Raw genomic sequence first — 13,883 nt, forward strand, 5'->3', positions numbered from 1 at the left:
TATAAAGCTTACATTGGACTTGTACTCCACACATCGGGTCTCCTCTTCATCTCCTTTTGCTTAATCTGAGAAGGTTCAGCTTTTCTGATCTTTCCTCATAACTCATCCCATGTAGCCCTGAATCAGCCTCGTCACTCTTCTCTCGACCCCCTTTAGTGCTGTTATGTCCTTTTTGTAGCCTGGAGACCAAAATTGCACTCAGGACTCCAGATGAGGCCTCACCAGTGTGTTATAAAGCATTAATAGGACTTGTAGTCCACACCTCAGGTCTCCATTTCATCTCCTTTTGCTTAACCTGAGAAGGTTCAGCTCTTCTAATCTTTCCTCATAACTCATCAGACCCCCATTGTGTATTCTGACCTCACATTCTGACTTCCTACGTGTCGTACTTTACATTTACTGACATTTAATTTCATCCCCTGTAGCCCTGAATGAGCCTCGTTGCTCTTCTCCGGACCTTCTCTAGTGCTGTTATGTCCTTTTTGTAGCCTGGAGACCAAAGCTGAGACTCCAGATGAGTCCTCACCAGTGTGTTATAAAGCTTGAGCAGAACCTCCTGTGACTTGTACCTCACACATCAAGGCGCTATATAACCTGACACTCTGTTAGCCTTCTTAATGGCCTCTGAACACAATAGATTAGAGTCCACTATGACTCCTAAATCCTTCTCATAAGGTGGACTCTCGATTTTCCAACCTCCTATTGTGTATTCAAACCTCGCATTTTGACTTCCCATGTGGCATACTTTACATTTACTGACATTAAATTTCATCTGCCACACACTGTATGCTATCCAAATCCTTCTGTAATGATTTAACAGATTCCAGATTATCTGCCAATCCACCTATCCTGGTATCATCTGCAAACTTAACCAGCTTGTTATTTGTATTCCTATCTAAATCATTTATAAATATTAAAAATAACAGTGGCCCCAGCACTGACCCCTGCTGGTCACCACTCTTGTGATGAGGTCCCTAACACCGTCACCCTCTGCTTCCTGTGTCTGAGCTAATTCTGCACCCATCTAAAAACATCACCCTGAAGGTGCTATAAAGGCTTTATAGCGCCTTTCAGTTTCTTACACGAGTTTCTTACAGTCAATTAAAAAAATGAAAAAGGGTGCCACGATATCTCCATGGCACAAATGTGGCAGTAGATTCTCTTTAGTGGCAGTAAATGACCAAACTGACACAATGCAATTACAGAATTGCAGGGGAAGAAATGACATGGAAAGGCCAAGGGTCCTGTTGGAACAACAAAATTGCTTTTACTCGACAAAATCTTTATGTTCAAGGCAGGAAGGAGTTGACAAGCAAATGATTCGATGTCATAACTATGTTTGGTCTCCTGGTACCATGCAGTATGGTAAATAACAATTAGTATATCTCTATATATCTGTATGTCTGTCTATCTACATGTATGCGTGTGTGTATGTATATATTATATATAATAAAACAGAAGCCGAGAGACGACGTGCAATATCTTTATTTTTTTTTTATTGTCTCCTCGAGATAAGACACTAATTTTATCGAGAACTTTGCTTTCTTGACATAACTGAATAATTTTATCAAAATGTCGAGAAAATGAAAATTTGTTTTCTTGAGATAACAGAATAATTTTATTGCGATCTCGAGAAAACGAAACTTAACCTTTGCTCCTGGGCATCAGGCTCACTTAGATTGTGACGCCTATACAGCCGAAGCCTTGCTAACCGTCTTCTTAAATGATGGACACTTAACGTTATTATTTTCTAAACTAAGGCATAAACATACTGTATGTCAGCCTGCGTCAGCCCCTGATTGAACACAAATGTGACGCGCTGATCGATACAGTGCTGCTCTTCTGCCATCTCAAACAGGACGTGGCTTCGATAAGCTGAACATTAAAACATTACATACAATTATTTCATACTTACAAGAAAACAAGATCAGTTGTTTTATCGAGATCTCGATACAAATTATTCTGTTATCTCGAAAAAACAATTAAAAAAAAATAACGACATTGCATGTCCTCTCTTGGCTTCTGTAATACAGTATATCTATATCATATCTACAGTGCATCCGGAAAGTATTCCCAGCGCATCACTTTTTCCACATTTTATGTCACAGCCTTATTCCAAAATGGATTCAATTCATTTTTTTCCTCAGAATTCTACACACAACACCCCATAATGACAACGTGAAAAAAATTTACTTGAGGTTTTTGCAAATTTATTAAAAATTAAAAAACTGAGAAATTCCATGTCCATAAGTATTCACAGCCTTTGCTCAATACTTTGTCGATGCCCCTTTGGCAGCAATTCCAGCCTCAAGTCTTTTTGAATATGATGCCACAAGCTTGGCACACCTATCCTTGGCCAGTTTGGCCCATTCCTCTTTGCAGCACCTCTCAAGCTCCATCAGGTTGGATGGGAAGCGTCGGTGCACAGCCATTTTAAGATCTCTCCAGAGATGTTCAATTGGATTCAAGTCTGGGCTCTGGCTGGGCCACTCAAGAACATTCACAGAGTTGTCCTGAAGCCACTCCTTTGATATCTTGGCTGTGTGCTTAGGGTCGTCCTGCTGAAAGATGAACCGTCGCCCCAGTCTGAGGTCAAGAGCGCTCTGGAGCAGGTTTTCATCCAGGATGTCTCTGTACATTGCTGCAGTCATCTTTCCCTTTATCCTGACTAGTCTCCCAGTCCCCACAGCATGATGCTGCCACCACTATGCTTCACTGTAGGGATGGTATTGGCCTGGTGATGAGCGGTGCCTGGTTTCCTCCAAACGTGACTCGTGGCATTCACACCAAAGAGTTCAATCTTTGTCTCATCAGACCAGAGAATTTTCTTTCTCATGGTCCTGAGAGTCCTTCAGGTGCCTTTTGGCAAACTCCAGGTGGGCTGCCATGTGCCTTTTACTAAGGAGGTGGCTTCCGTCTGGCCACTCTACCATACAGGCCTGATTGGTGGATTGCTGCAGAGGTGGTTGTCCTTCTGGAAGGTTCTCCTCTCTCCACAGAGGAGCTCTGACAGAGTGACCATCGGGTTCTTGGTCACCTCCCTGACTAAGGCCCTTCTCCCACAATTTAGTTTAGATGGCCGGCCAGCTCTAGGAAGAGTCCTGGTGGTTTCGAACTTCTTCCACTTACGGATGATGGAGGCCACTGTGCTCATTGGGACCTTCAAAGCAGCAGACATTTTTCTGTAACCTTCCCCAGATTTGTGACTCGAGACAATCCTGTCTCGGAGGTCTACAGACAATTCCTTTGACTTCATGCTTGGTTTGTGCTCTGACATGAACTGTCAACTGTGGGACCTTCTATAGACAGGTGTGTGCCTTTCCAAATCAGGTCCAGTCAACTGAATTTACCACAGGTGGACTCCAATGAAGCTGCAGAAACATCTCAAGGATGATCAGGGGAAACAGGAGGCACCTGAGCTCAATTCTGAGCTTCATGGCAAAGGCTGTGAATACTTATGTACATGTGCTTTCTCAATTTTTTTTATTTTTAATAAATTTGCAAAAACCTCAAGTAAACTTTTTTCACGTTGTCATTATGGGGTGTTGTGTGTAGAATTCTGAGGAAAAAATGAATTGAATCCATTTTGAAATAAGGCTGTAAGATAACAAAATGTGGAAAAAGTGATGCGCTGTGAATACTTTCCAGATGCACTCTATCTATCTATCTATCTATCTCTCTCTCTCTCTTATATATATATATATATATATATCTAATTGATAGATAGATAGATAGATAAATAGATACTCATTTAAATGTGCAATACACACAGCCTGTGCGCTGGTTCTATTCAATAAGGGTGCGCACAAAAAGCCGAGCTTCAAAAGGGCAACCTCAATTGGGTGCGGCGAATAAAGGCAAACGCAACAAAATTATAATAGAAAATTTATTAGATAAAGGCAATGACTGAACGTATAAAAAGGCGAAAGCAAGAATATTAAAACATTTGCTCAATTGAGGTCGCCCTTATTGAAGGATATACCCTATAAAATGGCAGTTCAGTCTTTTCTACCGGGCACTTGAATCGTATGTTGAACGATGACACTGGACAAAGGACAACTCAGAGTGACAAAAGGCCAAGTAGGGACGTGGGACGCCATTGCCATCAGCACAGTACTGCAGCGTACGCTTTTATAAATAAAACCAGCACAATTCCTTTGTCTCTTCCCGTCATAGCTCTTTGATTACCAGTGTGTGGATCTTTTTACATAACTTAAAAAAATAATAATATTAATAATAATAAACTCATTTTATTAACAGACAGTTCCTCCTGCAACGCGAGTTTCAAACCCACGAGAGCTCCAAAAGAGCCCGAGGGTGCTCAACGGCAAATCGTAACGTAGGTAAGTCAGTCAGTACTGTAGGTAGGTAAAATGAAAGCAAAAATCGACTAAAAACTCTCTTGTAATAAAAATTTTAAAAAGGCAGAAAAAACAAAAAACAAAACAAAAAAATAGAATCTGTCTTGCATCTATCACCCATTGCCTTGCTTCATATTTGCCTCCCACGCCAGCTCCGTTTTTTTTCGCCTCGGAGTCTCCTCCATGCAGTCCGGGCTTTCGGGGCGGCAGGCTGAATGTTTCTACTGGGATGACAAATCCCAACGGTGGCGAACCCCCCGAGAGCCCACAAGTGCTAACACAGGTCGGACACATAGTCGAAGTCCTTGAAACTGTTCTGCTCCTTTTTGGTGAGTGTGCGAGGTTCTCGCGGGGGAGTCAGGAGAGGCATCTCCGAGGTGAACTCCTCATCGAAATTGCTGACGTCATCGCGAGACTTGATGGCCGGGATAAACGGGGGCTTCATCTTCTTACTCAGCAGTCCCTCCCAGTCGATGTTCTGTAAGGGGGCAGAAAGAGAGTTTAGTGACTTTGGGAAGAAAACAAAACAAGCATCAAATCTTAAAGACAAGTAAGCCCGCGATTCTCTAGAGAATCGTAAATCCAAGAATGGCAATCAGTTTCTGTTCCGTCCGATTTTTGGATGGATGACATATCATGGAGGGTGGGTGCGTCTGGGGAAATGTCATTTAATTACATGAGCATATCTGTACTAAGGCGGTTTCGTTTTGTGGAGACGTGATTCCGTTGCCTTTGCTGACACCGACTGCTGGCAGAGTGGAGCACAGCAGGTTTAGTTTACAGGCTGTGGTGTTCGTGTGCCAGCCACTGAGTCTGGGAAGCCGCTGGGTTAGAGTCTGTGACCGTTATGTGATCTATATCAGGGGTCCCCAACCACCGGTCCGCAGCCGTCTGACAGCCGGGCCGCGAGAGAACTGCCGGCAACGGAGACTCACTCAGACTTTTCAGAATGCTTGGTGGGCGGGGCTTTGCAGCGGCGCAGAGAGAGGAGAGAGCCCGACCGGTATCCGTCAATAAGGGCGCGCACATAAAGGCGACCTCAATTGGACGCGGCGAATAAATGCGCGCGCAAATAAAGGAGCGCTTCAAAAGGGTGACGTCAATTGAGCGCCGAATAACTGCGCGCATAAATAAAGGAGTGCTTCAAAAGGGTGACGTCAATTGGGCGCAGCGAATAAAGGCAAACGCAACAAAATTACAGAAAATTTATTAGATAAAGGCAATGATTGAACGTATAAAAAGGTGAAAGCAAGAATATTAAAGCATCCAATTAATTAATGCATGAACTTCTAACGAACTATTTCTAAAGCTCTCTATATTTCGTTGTTTTCAAAATTACAGAAAATTCGATTAAGGCAATGACTGAATGTATAAAAAGGTGAAAGCAAGTTACACTTGAAGCTGTAGATTATGTGCAATGCCACGTAGATATTCGAGATGCGGTCTATTAGCATAATCAAGGACAATTAATTTAATTCGCTCCGAAGGTCCTATGGAGGACTATTTTGGACAAAATTAAATAAATAAATAAATGCGCAAATAAATTAAAGTTCTGTGAAATGTGAGCATAAATAAATAAATGTATCATGAAATGAAGCCTTAATAAATAAATGTGCCATGAAATGAGAGCATAAATAAATAAATGTGTCCACGAAATATGTTTTTTTGTTGCTTATTTATTTATTTCATTTTGTCCGTAACATTCCTCCAAACCATCATGAAATACGACTTGAAATAAAACTGTCACTTTCACTCGTCAAAGTTGAGAGGGTGGGCTCTAACACACCATCTAGTTATTGATTTGTTGAGTGTTACCTTCAGCCTAGAGTACTAGGGTGTTGTACCGTGTTAGCCATTATGAATGTAGAGAAAAGCCAAGCAAAATGACACCTTTTATTGGCTAACTAGAAAGATTACAATATGCAAGCTTTCGAGGCAACTCAGGCCCCTTCTTCAGGCAAGATGTAATAATTGATGTAATCATTGAGATGTAATCATAAGATGATTACATCTTGCCTGAAGAAGGGGCCTGAGGTTGCCTCGAAAGCTTGCATATTGTAATCTTTCTAGTTAGCCAATAAAAGGTGTCATTTTGCTTGGCTTTTCTCTTCAGCCTAGAGTAATCGAACTATGAGCCATATGATTCTCAAGGTACCAAAGCGCATGCTTAAAGTTGTGCTTGTGAGTGTCCATGGCGAATATGACTGCTACAAAAAGTTGCCCAGAGTTGCTACGTGAAGCGGCAGTTTTAATTCAGGAAGCTCTAACCTCTTCATCCCCTCAGGAATCAGCACATGAGGTTTCAGCTGTAAGTGCCCCACTTGATAGCCGAAGACCTACCCCCACTTTGTCGAGTACTCACTCTCCTCCTGTTCAAGATATACTACTGTATTTTAGGTGGCTGTGCTAATAGCGCTGTAAATTTGCAATAATTATTTGTCTGCAAAATACAAACCTGCCTACAAGTAAACAGAAAGACCTGACGGTAGCCACATCACAAACGAATTATCAGTTGCTGAATACTGAAGAGCTATTAAATCTAACAGAAATATTTTGTGAATGTCGCACAATAGTTGAGTTGGAGCCATCATTTTATAAACATACTCGCCCTCTTATATTCACTTTGTTACACTAGCCAGGTTTCCATCCAAGGAGTTTTTGCGAAAAAAATATTTAGCGCTTCAAATTTTTTTACCGATATAGCCGATGGAAATGCTAATTATCGATAAAATGTTGTACATGTCGACATAATATTTTTCCGTTTAACTTTAGCGCATAAATTCCATATCGATACTTCAGATGTCGCAAAAACTACATTGGAAACAGTTTTTGTCGGAAAAAAGGGCTTTAACGCAAATAAACGTGTCACATTTTCATCACGTGCAATCAAAACGAGAATGGCGGAGCGATTCGCATGGTCTGATGAAGAGAGTTTTTTTTTTTGATTAAACGTCGTTATTTTGTATTAATTCAAATTTCAGTTTTAATTAAAAACCTTAAGGGAAGCAGGTTAATTCAGTTGTTATCGCACTGTGAAGGGATGTTGAAAGGTAGGCTCACCTGTACAGATCCGATGCTGCAAACACAGCTGCATCATGGGCACTTCCAGGAGTGCCAACGCAAATGTCTTGTATCATGCACCTGTCATCAACAAGGGCCTGGAGAACAATAGATGGCCACCCTTTGCGATTAATGTAATCGCGGTAGCCTTCCGTCGGGGGAAGAATAGGCACATGCGTGCCATCCAGCGCACCGTAAATCTGTGGCACAAGATGCACCAAGGAATTGCGGTATGCAATTTCATTGGCCTCCGCTACAGTCGGAAGTCTGATATAACGGCGCATTAATTTTTCTTTAATAGCGGTACACACAGCATATACACATCGATGGACGGTAGTTTTACTAACCCCGAAAGTTTCTCCAACTACTCTATACTCGGCGCAGGTTGCCAGCTTGTAAAGGGCGATGGCAATCCGCTTTTGGGTTGGAACCGGTGGTCGGTGGCAACCTGTGATGGGCGCAACATCAGGACTGATGAATCCACAAAACATCTCAAACGTCGGCCGTGTCATTATAAAATGTTGCAGCCAGAGATTTTCTGTTAAGTGTCTCTCCACCACCTCCTCCCAGAAGGTCTTATTCCGTCGTCTCTCCCATACCCGTGGGTTTCGTCGCACTGGGGTACTTTCTTCGAGCTCTAGGGCTATCAGACAACCAAAAGCTTCATTCTGCTGTCGTCTTCGGATATTATGTACAATTCCAATTATTTGTGAAACTGAAATAACAGTAAGCTGGCAAATTTCAAAAAACTCTGAATAATCTCTCCATTTCTTTGTTTCGTGGAGGGGGTGTAACGTGGAAAACAAAAGGTAGATAATTTGCGACATATGTATGGAAACGGCTCAAGGGCAGATTTTTTTCGCGATACAACAAAAGTTATGCGACAGTTCGTTTTGGGGGGGGATGACGTCATCACGCACACCATTTTATCGATAAAAAGCCAGTTTGATGGAAACAGGCTGGAGACAGCAAATTTCGCAAATTTTTTTTACGTATATTCTGTTTGTCGATAACAAAACGTCGCAAAAAACTGGATGGAAACTTAATGAGTATAACTGAACAGTGGTTATCTTAAAATGCAGTTTTCACCTACTGTCAAGTGATTTTGGTAGACTGAGAATGCAGAAATTAATTTGATGCAAAGGATGTGGAGGAAACAAAACAGGTTTATGTGCATTTTTAGGATAATAAACTTTAATATGAACAGTTGTTTTTCTTCTCACTTAACGGTATGTTATACACATATATTGTTGCAAGTGTTTGTTTTAGTACATTCAGTAACCCACAGCAGAAAGACTGTGGAAACAATTTTGAGTTAATTTTTCATGCTATTAAATAGCTTTCCGTTACTAATTTCCTATGTTGTTATGCATGTATTTTTCCTTGATTTCTCAATATGTGACTGTATTTCATTTTTTACCTTTTTCTTAATTATTTTTCTATATTTACCAATATGTTCTATTTTCTTATATCACATTGTTTATATTTTTCATGTAATTGTATTTTTAATTTTTTATTCTATGTAATTGTTAGTCTACTACCTTTGCCTTTTTCTGCTTTTTCTACCACTTTTTATATATAAAAATTTGATTCATTTTCATTTCAGTTTGTATTCTTCATACAATTGGTTTCTGGGGTTTTTTTGTTGTTGTTTTACCTGTTTTTTCCCCCCTTTTCGTAATTAAACAACACCTTTCTTTGTTTTTCACCACCCCCCATAATTACTGTTTAAAGTAGGTTTTAAACATTTATTTATACTCTGTCTCTCTCTTTCTCTAAGACCTGTGGTTCCTTGCAGTTTAGTGAGCATATTTTTTATACAGTGTTTCCTGGTATCCTGATTCAGTTTTACCCTTCTGTAGTTATTTGTAGTATGTTGCTACTTCTAGCTTTCCTAAACAATCCTCAAAACATGGTGCCCACATTCCAGAAAGGATGATTCTCCTCTACATTTAACTGGGCTTTCAGTGTTGCAGTGAAAGAAATACAGTGATGAGCACATTTATTGAACACATTCAATTTTATCTTGTTAAAAACTATATTGCTGCATGTCAAAAATTAAATGTGTTGCTTCTTTTAATTAACAGCAGAGGTAGCACGGCTATTTGCCCCGTATGGGGGCTCAAACAACCCAAGGAGGCAATTTAGGTCTACTAGAAGGATGCCTTCTCCAAGCATAGTACATCACATAATGTACACACATAATTTCTGTTGTCTAAGTGACCAGACTTCTACCAAAATACCAAGTGTGTTTGTCAAAGCAAGCCTTGCTGCCTCTGGACTTGGAGAAAAGAGGATCTCCTTCACAGGTATGTAATATTATTAGACCACAAATAAGTAGCCCAGTTAACATAATGTAAAGTATGGAAGGAGAGAAATAATTTTGGTTTTGCAGAATAATGTCAGCAGTGTGAAAAGATCATAAATGTGAAATTACATGGTTAAGTAAAATGTGTGATATTTAATTCAAACTGGAACGTCGGTCTTCTTGCATTCTTCCATTTCTCTGCAACAATTCTCTCTCTGAAATATGTGATATCTTCGGCAGAATCCATTTCATCGGCAGTAGTAAGCATTTTTCTAATTAATTCTTGTGCTATCTCGTTTACTTCCATCTCACACACAGCCATGTTGAATTAGGCATAGCCAATCTACAGAAGTCGATTAACCAATCAATAACTAGATGGTGTGTTAGAGCCCACCCTCTCAACTTTGACGAGTGAAAGTGACAGTTTTATTTCAAGTCGTATTTCATGATGGTTTGGAGGAATGTTACGGACAAAATGAAATAAATAAATAAGCAACAAAAAACATATTTCGTGACACATTTATTTATTTATGCTCTCATTTCATGGCAAATTTATTTATTAAGGCTTCATTTCATGATACATTTATTTATTTATGCTCACATTTCACAGAACTTTAATTTATTTGCGCATTTATTTATTTATTTAATTTTGTCCGAAATAGTCCTCCATAAAGGTCATCCTTTTGAAGCGCTCCTTTATTTGCGCGCGCATTTATTCGGCGCTCAATTGAGGTCGCCCCTTTGAAGATCGCTTTTATTTATGTGCGCTTTTATTCTCCGCGCCCAATTGAGGTCGCCTTTTTGTGCGCGCCCTTATTGAATAGAACCAAGAGACCGAGGTGAGAGAGTATTACAACAAAGTATTTTTTACGGTCCCGACAGTTTCCCCATATGACACGAGTCTATAGAAATCGCGTTACTACGAAGTACATTCAGCAGATGCTTTCATTAGAACGAAGTGACCTTGAAATGCTTGAACGAATCATCCACAGAGCAGTTAGATCTGTGGTCGCAGCTCAGATGTGCACGTGTGCACAACGATCCCCAAACAGAAACATTGTAAAAAAAATTCTTCGAACTTTCCTCGTACTGTTTTTTTTTTTTTTTTTTTGCTGTTTTTGTTTTCTGTGGTTTTCAGTGATACCTTTTGCTTATTGCTTGTCAACATTTGAAAAACATCCATTGGAATTTAACTCATTGTCACCCTCCTATAGAAACGGCAGACACGAAAAAAAACGATAACAGTGTTAATGTTTGTGATGTGCAATCTGTTGGAATGGCAAATGCAAAGCATATGTCTTTGTTATATGCAAAAAAAGAAGAAAAATCTCAGGTTGCAAACGTATGCGAACTGCTTAACAACTTAATAATAATAGAAATGCAATGTAAATTGTGTATAAAACTGCCCCCCCCCCCGAACGGTCCGTGGAAAAATTTGCATCTAATAAAGTGGTCCTTGCTGTCAAAAAGGTTGGGGACCACGGATCTATATTACTGGCACAGTGGATTAGAGCAAGTGTAGTGAACAGGTTGTGTTGTTTGGGCGCCACCTACTGACTCTGGGAAGCCGCCGTGTTTGACTATGGGGCGTGCGCCACGGTGCAATATGCGCCTCGGTGGGAAGCCGCTGCGTGATGAAATATCATGGAGGGTGGGTGCGTCCTGGGACAGTTCATTTCAACGCGCCTCTGTTATTGTCCTTCTTCATGCAGTCTCGTTTTTGTTTTTTTATGGCTGTGTCGTCGTATATGCGGTGGTGTGGCCGGTCGCGTCCGGACGGCTGTACAACCTGGCGTGCACGCTATACCTCAGGTTTAGCTCACAGGTCGTAGGCATGGAAGAAGAAAGAAAGCTACCTCAGTTTCCTGTTTGTGACTTCTTTGTGAAGCTGGCACATTCTGCCTTTCCCTACTGCATTTTGTACCTTTGGCTTCCTACAGAAATGGAAGTTACATGAATGAGGAACTCAAAATTCACCCTGGTATGATGAAACATGGGCATGCAAGCATGGCACCAGGGCCGGATTTATATGAAAAGACGCCCTAGGCTATTCCACTTACGAGGCCCTTTCACCTTCCATTTTTAAGTTTGTAAATTACATGAGAGATAGTAAAATATGTAATACGCATTGATCTTAACCAATACATTATGTTTGTTTATTAGTCATATGCGTAGAATTTCTCCTTATTTTCGGTTCAGTGTTTTAGTGTTCACTGTTTTTAGAATAGTGTAATTTTAATTTTGCTAACAATTTGAATGTAGGCCCCTCTTGATCTTGAGGCCCTAGGCTGAAGCCTAGTTAGCCTACAGGAAAATCCGGCCCTGCATGGCACCATGATGTTCCAACAATGATGGATGGATTAAAAGCCAGAAGTCTGTATGCCCATCACCATCAAGTGACTCCGTGAGAACCCTAACTACAAAGAGGACTATTTCATTTATGTTAGGTAGAATGCCCAGAGGGGACTGGGTGGTCTCGTGGCCTGGCACTCCTGCAGATTTTACTTTTTTCTCCAGCTTTCTGGAGTTTTTGTTTGTTTTTTCTGTCCCCCCTGGCCATCGGACCTTACTCCTTTTCTATGTTAACTAATGTTGTCTTATTTTAATTTCTTATTTTGTCTTTTATTTTTCTTTTCTTCATTATGTAAAGCACTTTGAGCTACTTTTTGTATGAAAATGTGCTATTTAAATAAATGTTGTTGTTGTTGTTGAATCTGGGGCAGGCGCCGCCGCGTTTTGGGAAGCCGCTGCATTTGACTGTGGACTCTGGGGAGGGCGCCAAGGCTGCAGTGCGCATGCGTGCGTTTGACTCTGGGGCGGGCGCCAAGGCAGAATGGCGATTTATAAAATGAAAACGATTTCCACCCGCACAAGCATTTTCACATTGTTGACTAAAGTCTCCCTGCCCAAACTAAAATGACCAAAAATGCACACGAAGTAGCTCTTTGCCTACACTGGGGATGCGTGCATCGGCGGAAACAGGAAAATGAAGCGTCCTCCAAGCTTGACGTTCCTCTGCGGCTTACGTTTAGTCACACAGAGAACAGCAATGGCGAATACGAAAAAGCAAAAAGGCAAACTGTTTGGTTTGGACTGACGACGAGGTGGAGTTGTTATTGAGAGCAACGGCCAAGTTTGAGAGAAGCGGAACGGTGGAAAAAATGTAATGTGCAGGGTCCAATGAGGGAAGGGCCACATAATTAGTCTGAACCAATCAGAGCGCGATTAGAGGCAGCGTTTTCAAAACTCTCCGTTTTTTTCACTGGTCCACGTTGCAACGCTGAACCTGCGTTTTTTCAGAAGCACATGACTCTGGGGGGCATTTTCCAAAGTCTGTGTTTTTGAGGGTTAAAAGCGTGGATGGCTGATGTCTGTGTGTTTAGAGTGTGGACGTAGCTGAGGAGAGTTAGAAACAGTTGAAATACAGGAACTGCTACAATGTTCTTAGAAGCACAAATTTGATATTTGTTTCTGTCTTGTAATTTAAATATATCAGGCTGACATACTGCTTTTCTTTTTGAAAGTAAAATGCCTTAGTATAATGTTTAATGAACCCCCAATACCTATAAACCAATAATTAAATTCCATAGACTGTAAATAAATACAAGGAATGACAGTTTAAACTAAGTGGCCACTAGGGGGCATGAAAGCACTAAAAGTAATGTACTGGTGGCCACCATGGTGCCATCTTCAGCATTTTCTTTGTGTTTTGACCATCCTTTGCATACTCGGGCATTAAAATCTTTAAATCCAAAACAGAATTATCTTAATTGTTACAACTCTGCTCAATATGAATTTCCCCTTGGGATTAATAAAGTACTCGTATCTATCTATCTATCTATCTATCTATCTATCTATCTATCTATCTATCTATCTATTATATAGTGCCTTTCACTCTATCTATCTATCTATCTATCTATCTATCTATCTATCTATCTATCTATCTATCTATCTATCTATCTATCTATCTATCTATCTATCTAATAAAATCAAATTCTCAGCAATGAGTTCTGTAGGGTTTCATTCCCACATCTGCCAAAATGCTGTGCCAGGTTAGCCTGGTGATTCTAAAGTGGCCGCTGTATGAATGAGGGTGTATGCAGGTGGGTGGGCAACCTTGGATCAAGTGGGTTTTGGGACGTTACGTGTCACGT

At 40.7% G+C, this 13,883-nt stretch overlaps 1 protein-coding gene across 3 annotated transcripts in view; it reads right to left on the reverse strand.

Annotated features, from left to right (window-relative positions):
• Positions 1–4,536: 4,536 nt before the first annotated feature.
• The window catches only part of pkn1a (protein kinase N1a), a 171,200-nt gene continuing 161,853 nt past the window's right edge, over positions 4,537–13,883 (reverse strand). For all 3 annotated transcript variants that reach the window (XM_028823835.2, XM_028823836.2, XM_028823834.2), the window contains exon 22: positions 4,537–4,839. In XM_028823835.2, coding sequence (XP_028679668.2) covers positions 4,636–4,839 — 204 coding nt within the window. In that variant the 3' untranslated portion in view covers positions 4,537–4,635. The remainder of the gene's footprint in view (positions 4,840–13,883) is intronic.

Source organism: Erpetoichthys calabaricus, chromosome 17 (assembly GCF_900747795.2).
Source record: "Erpetoichthys calabaricus chromosome 17, fErpCal1.3, whole genome shotgun sequence".
Classification (NCBI taxonomy): Eukaryota; Metazoa; Chordata; class Cladistia; order Polypteriformes; family Polypteridae; genus Erpetoichthys; species Erpetoichthys calabaricus.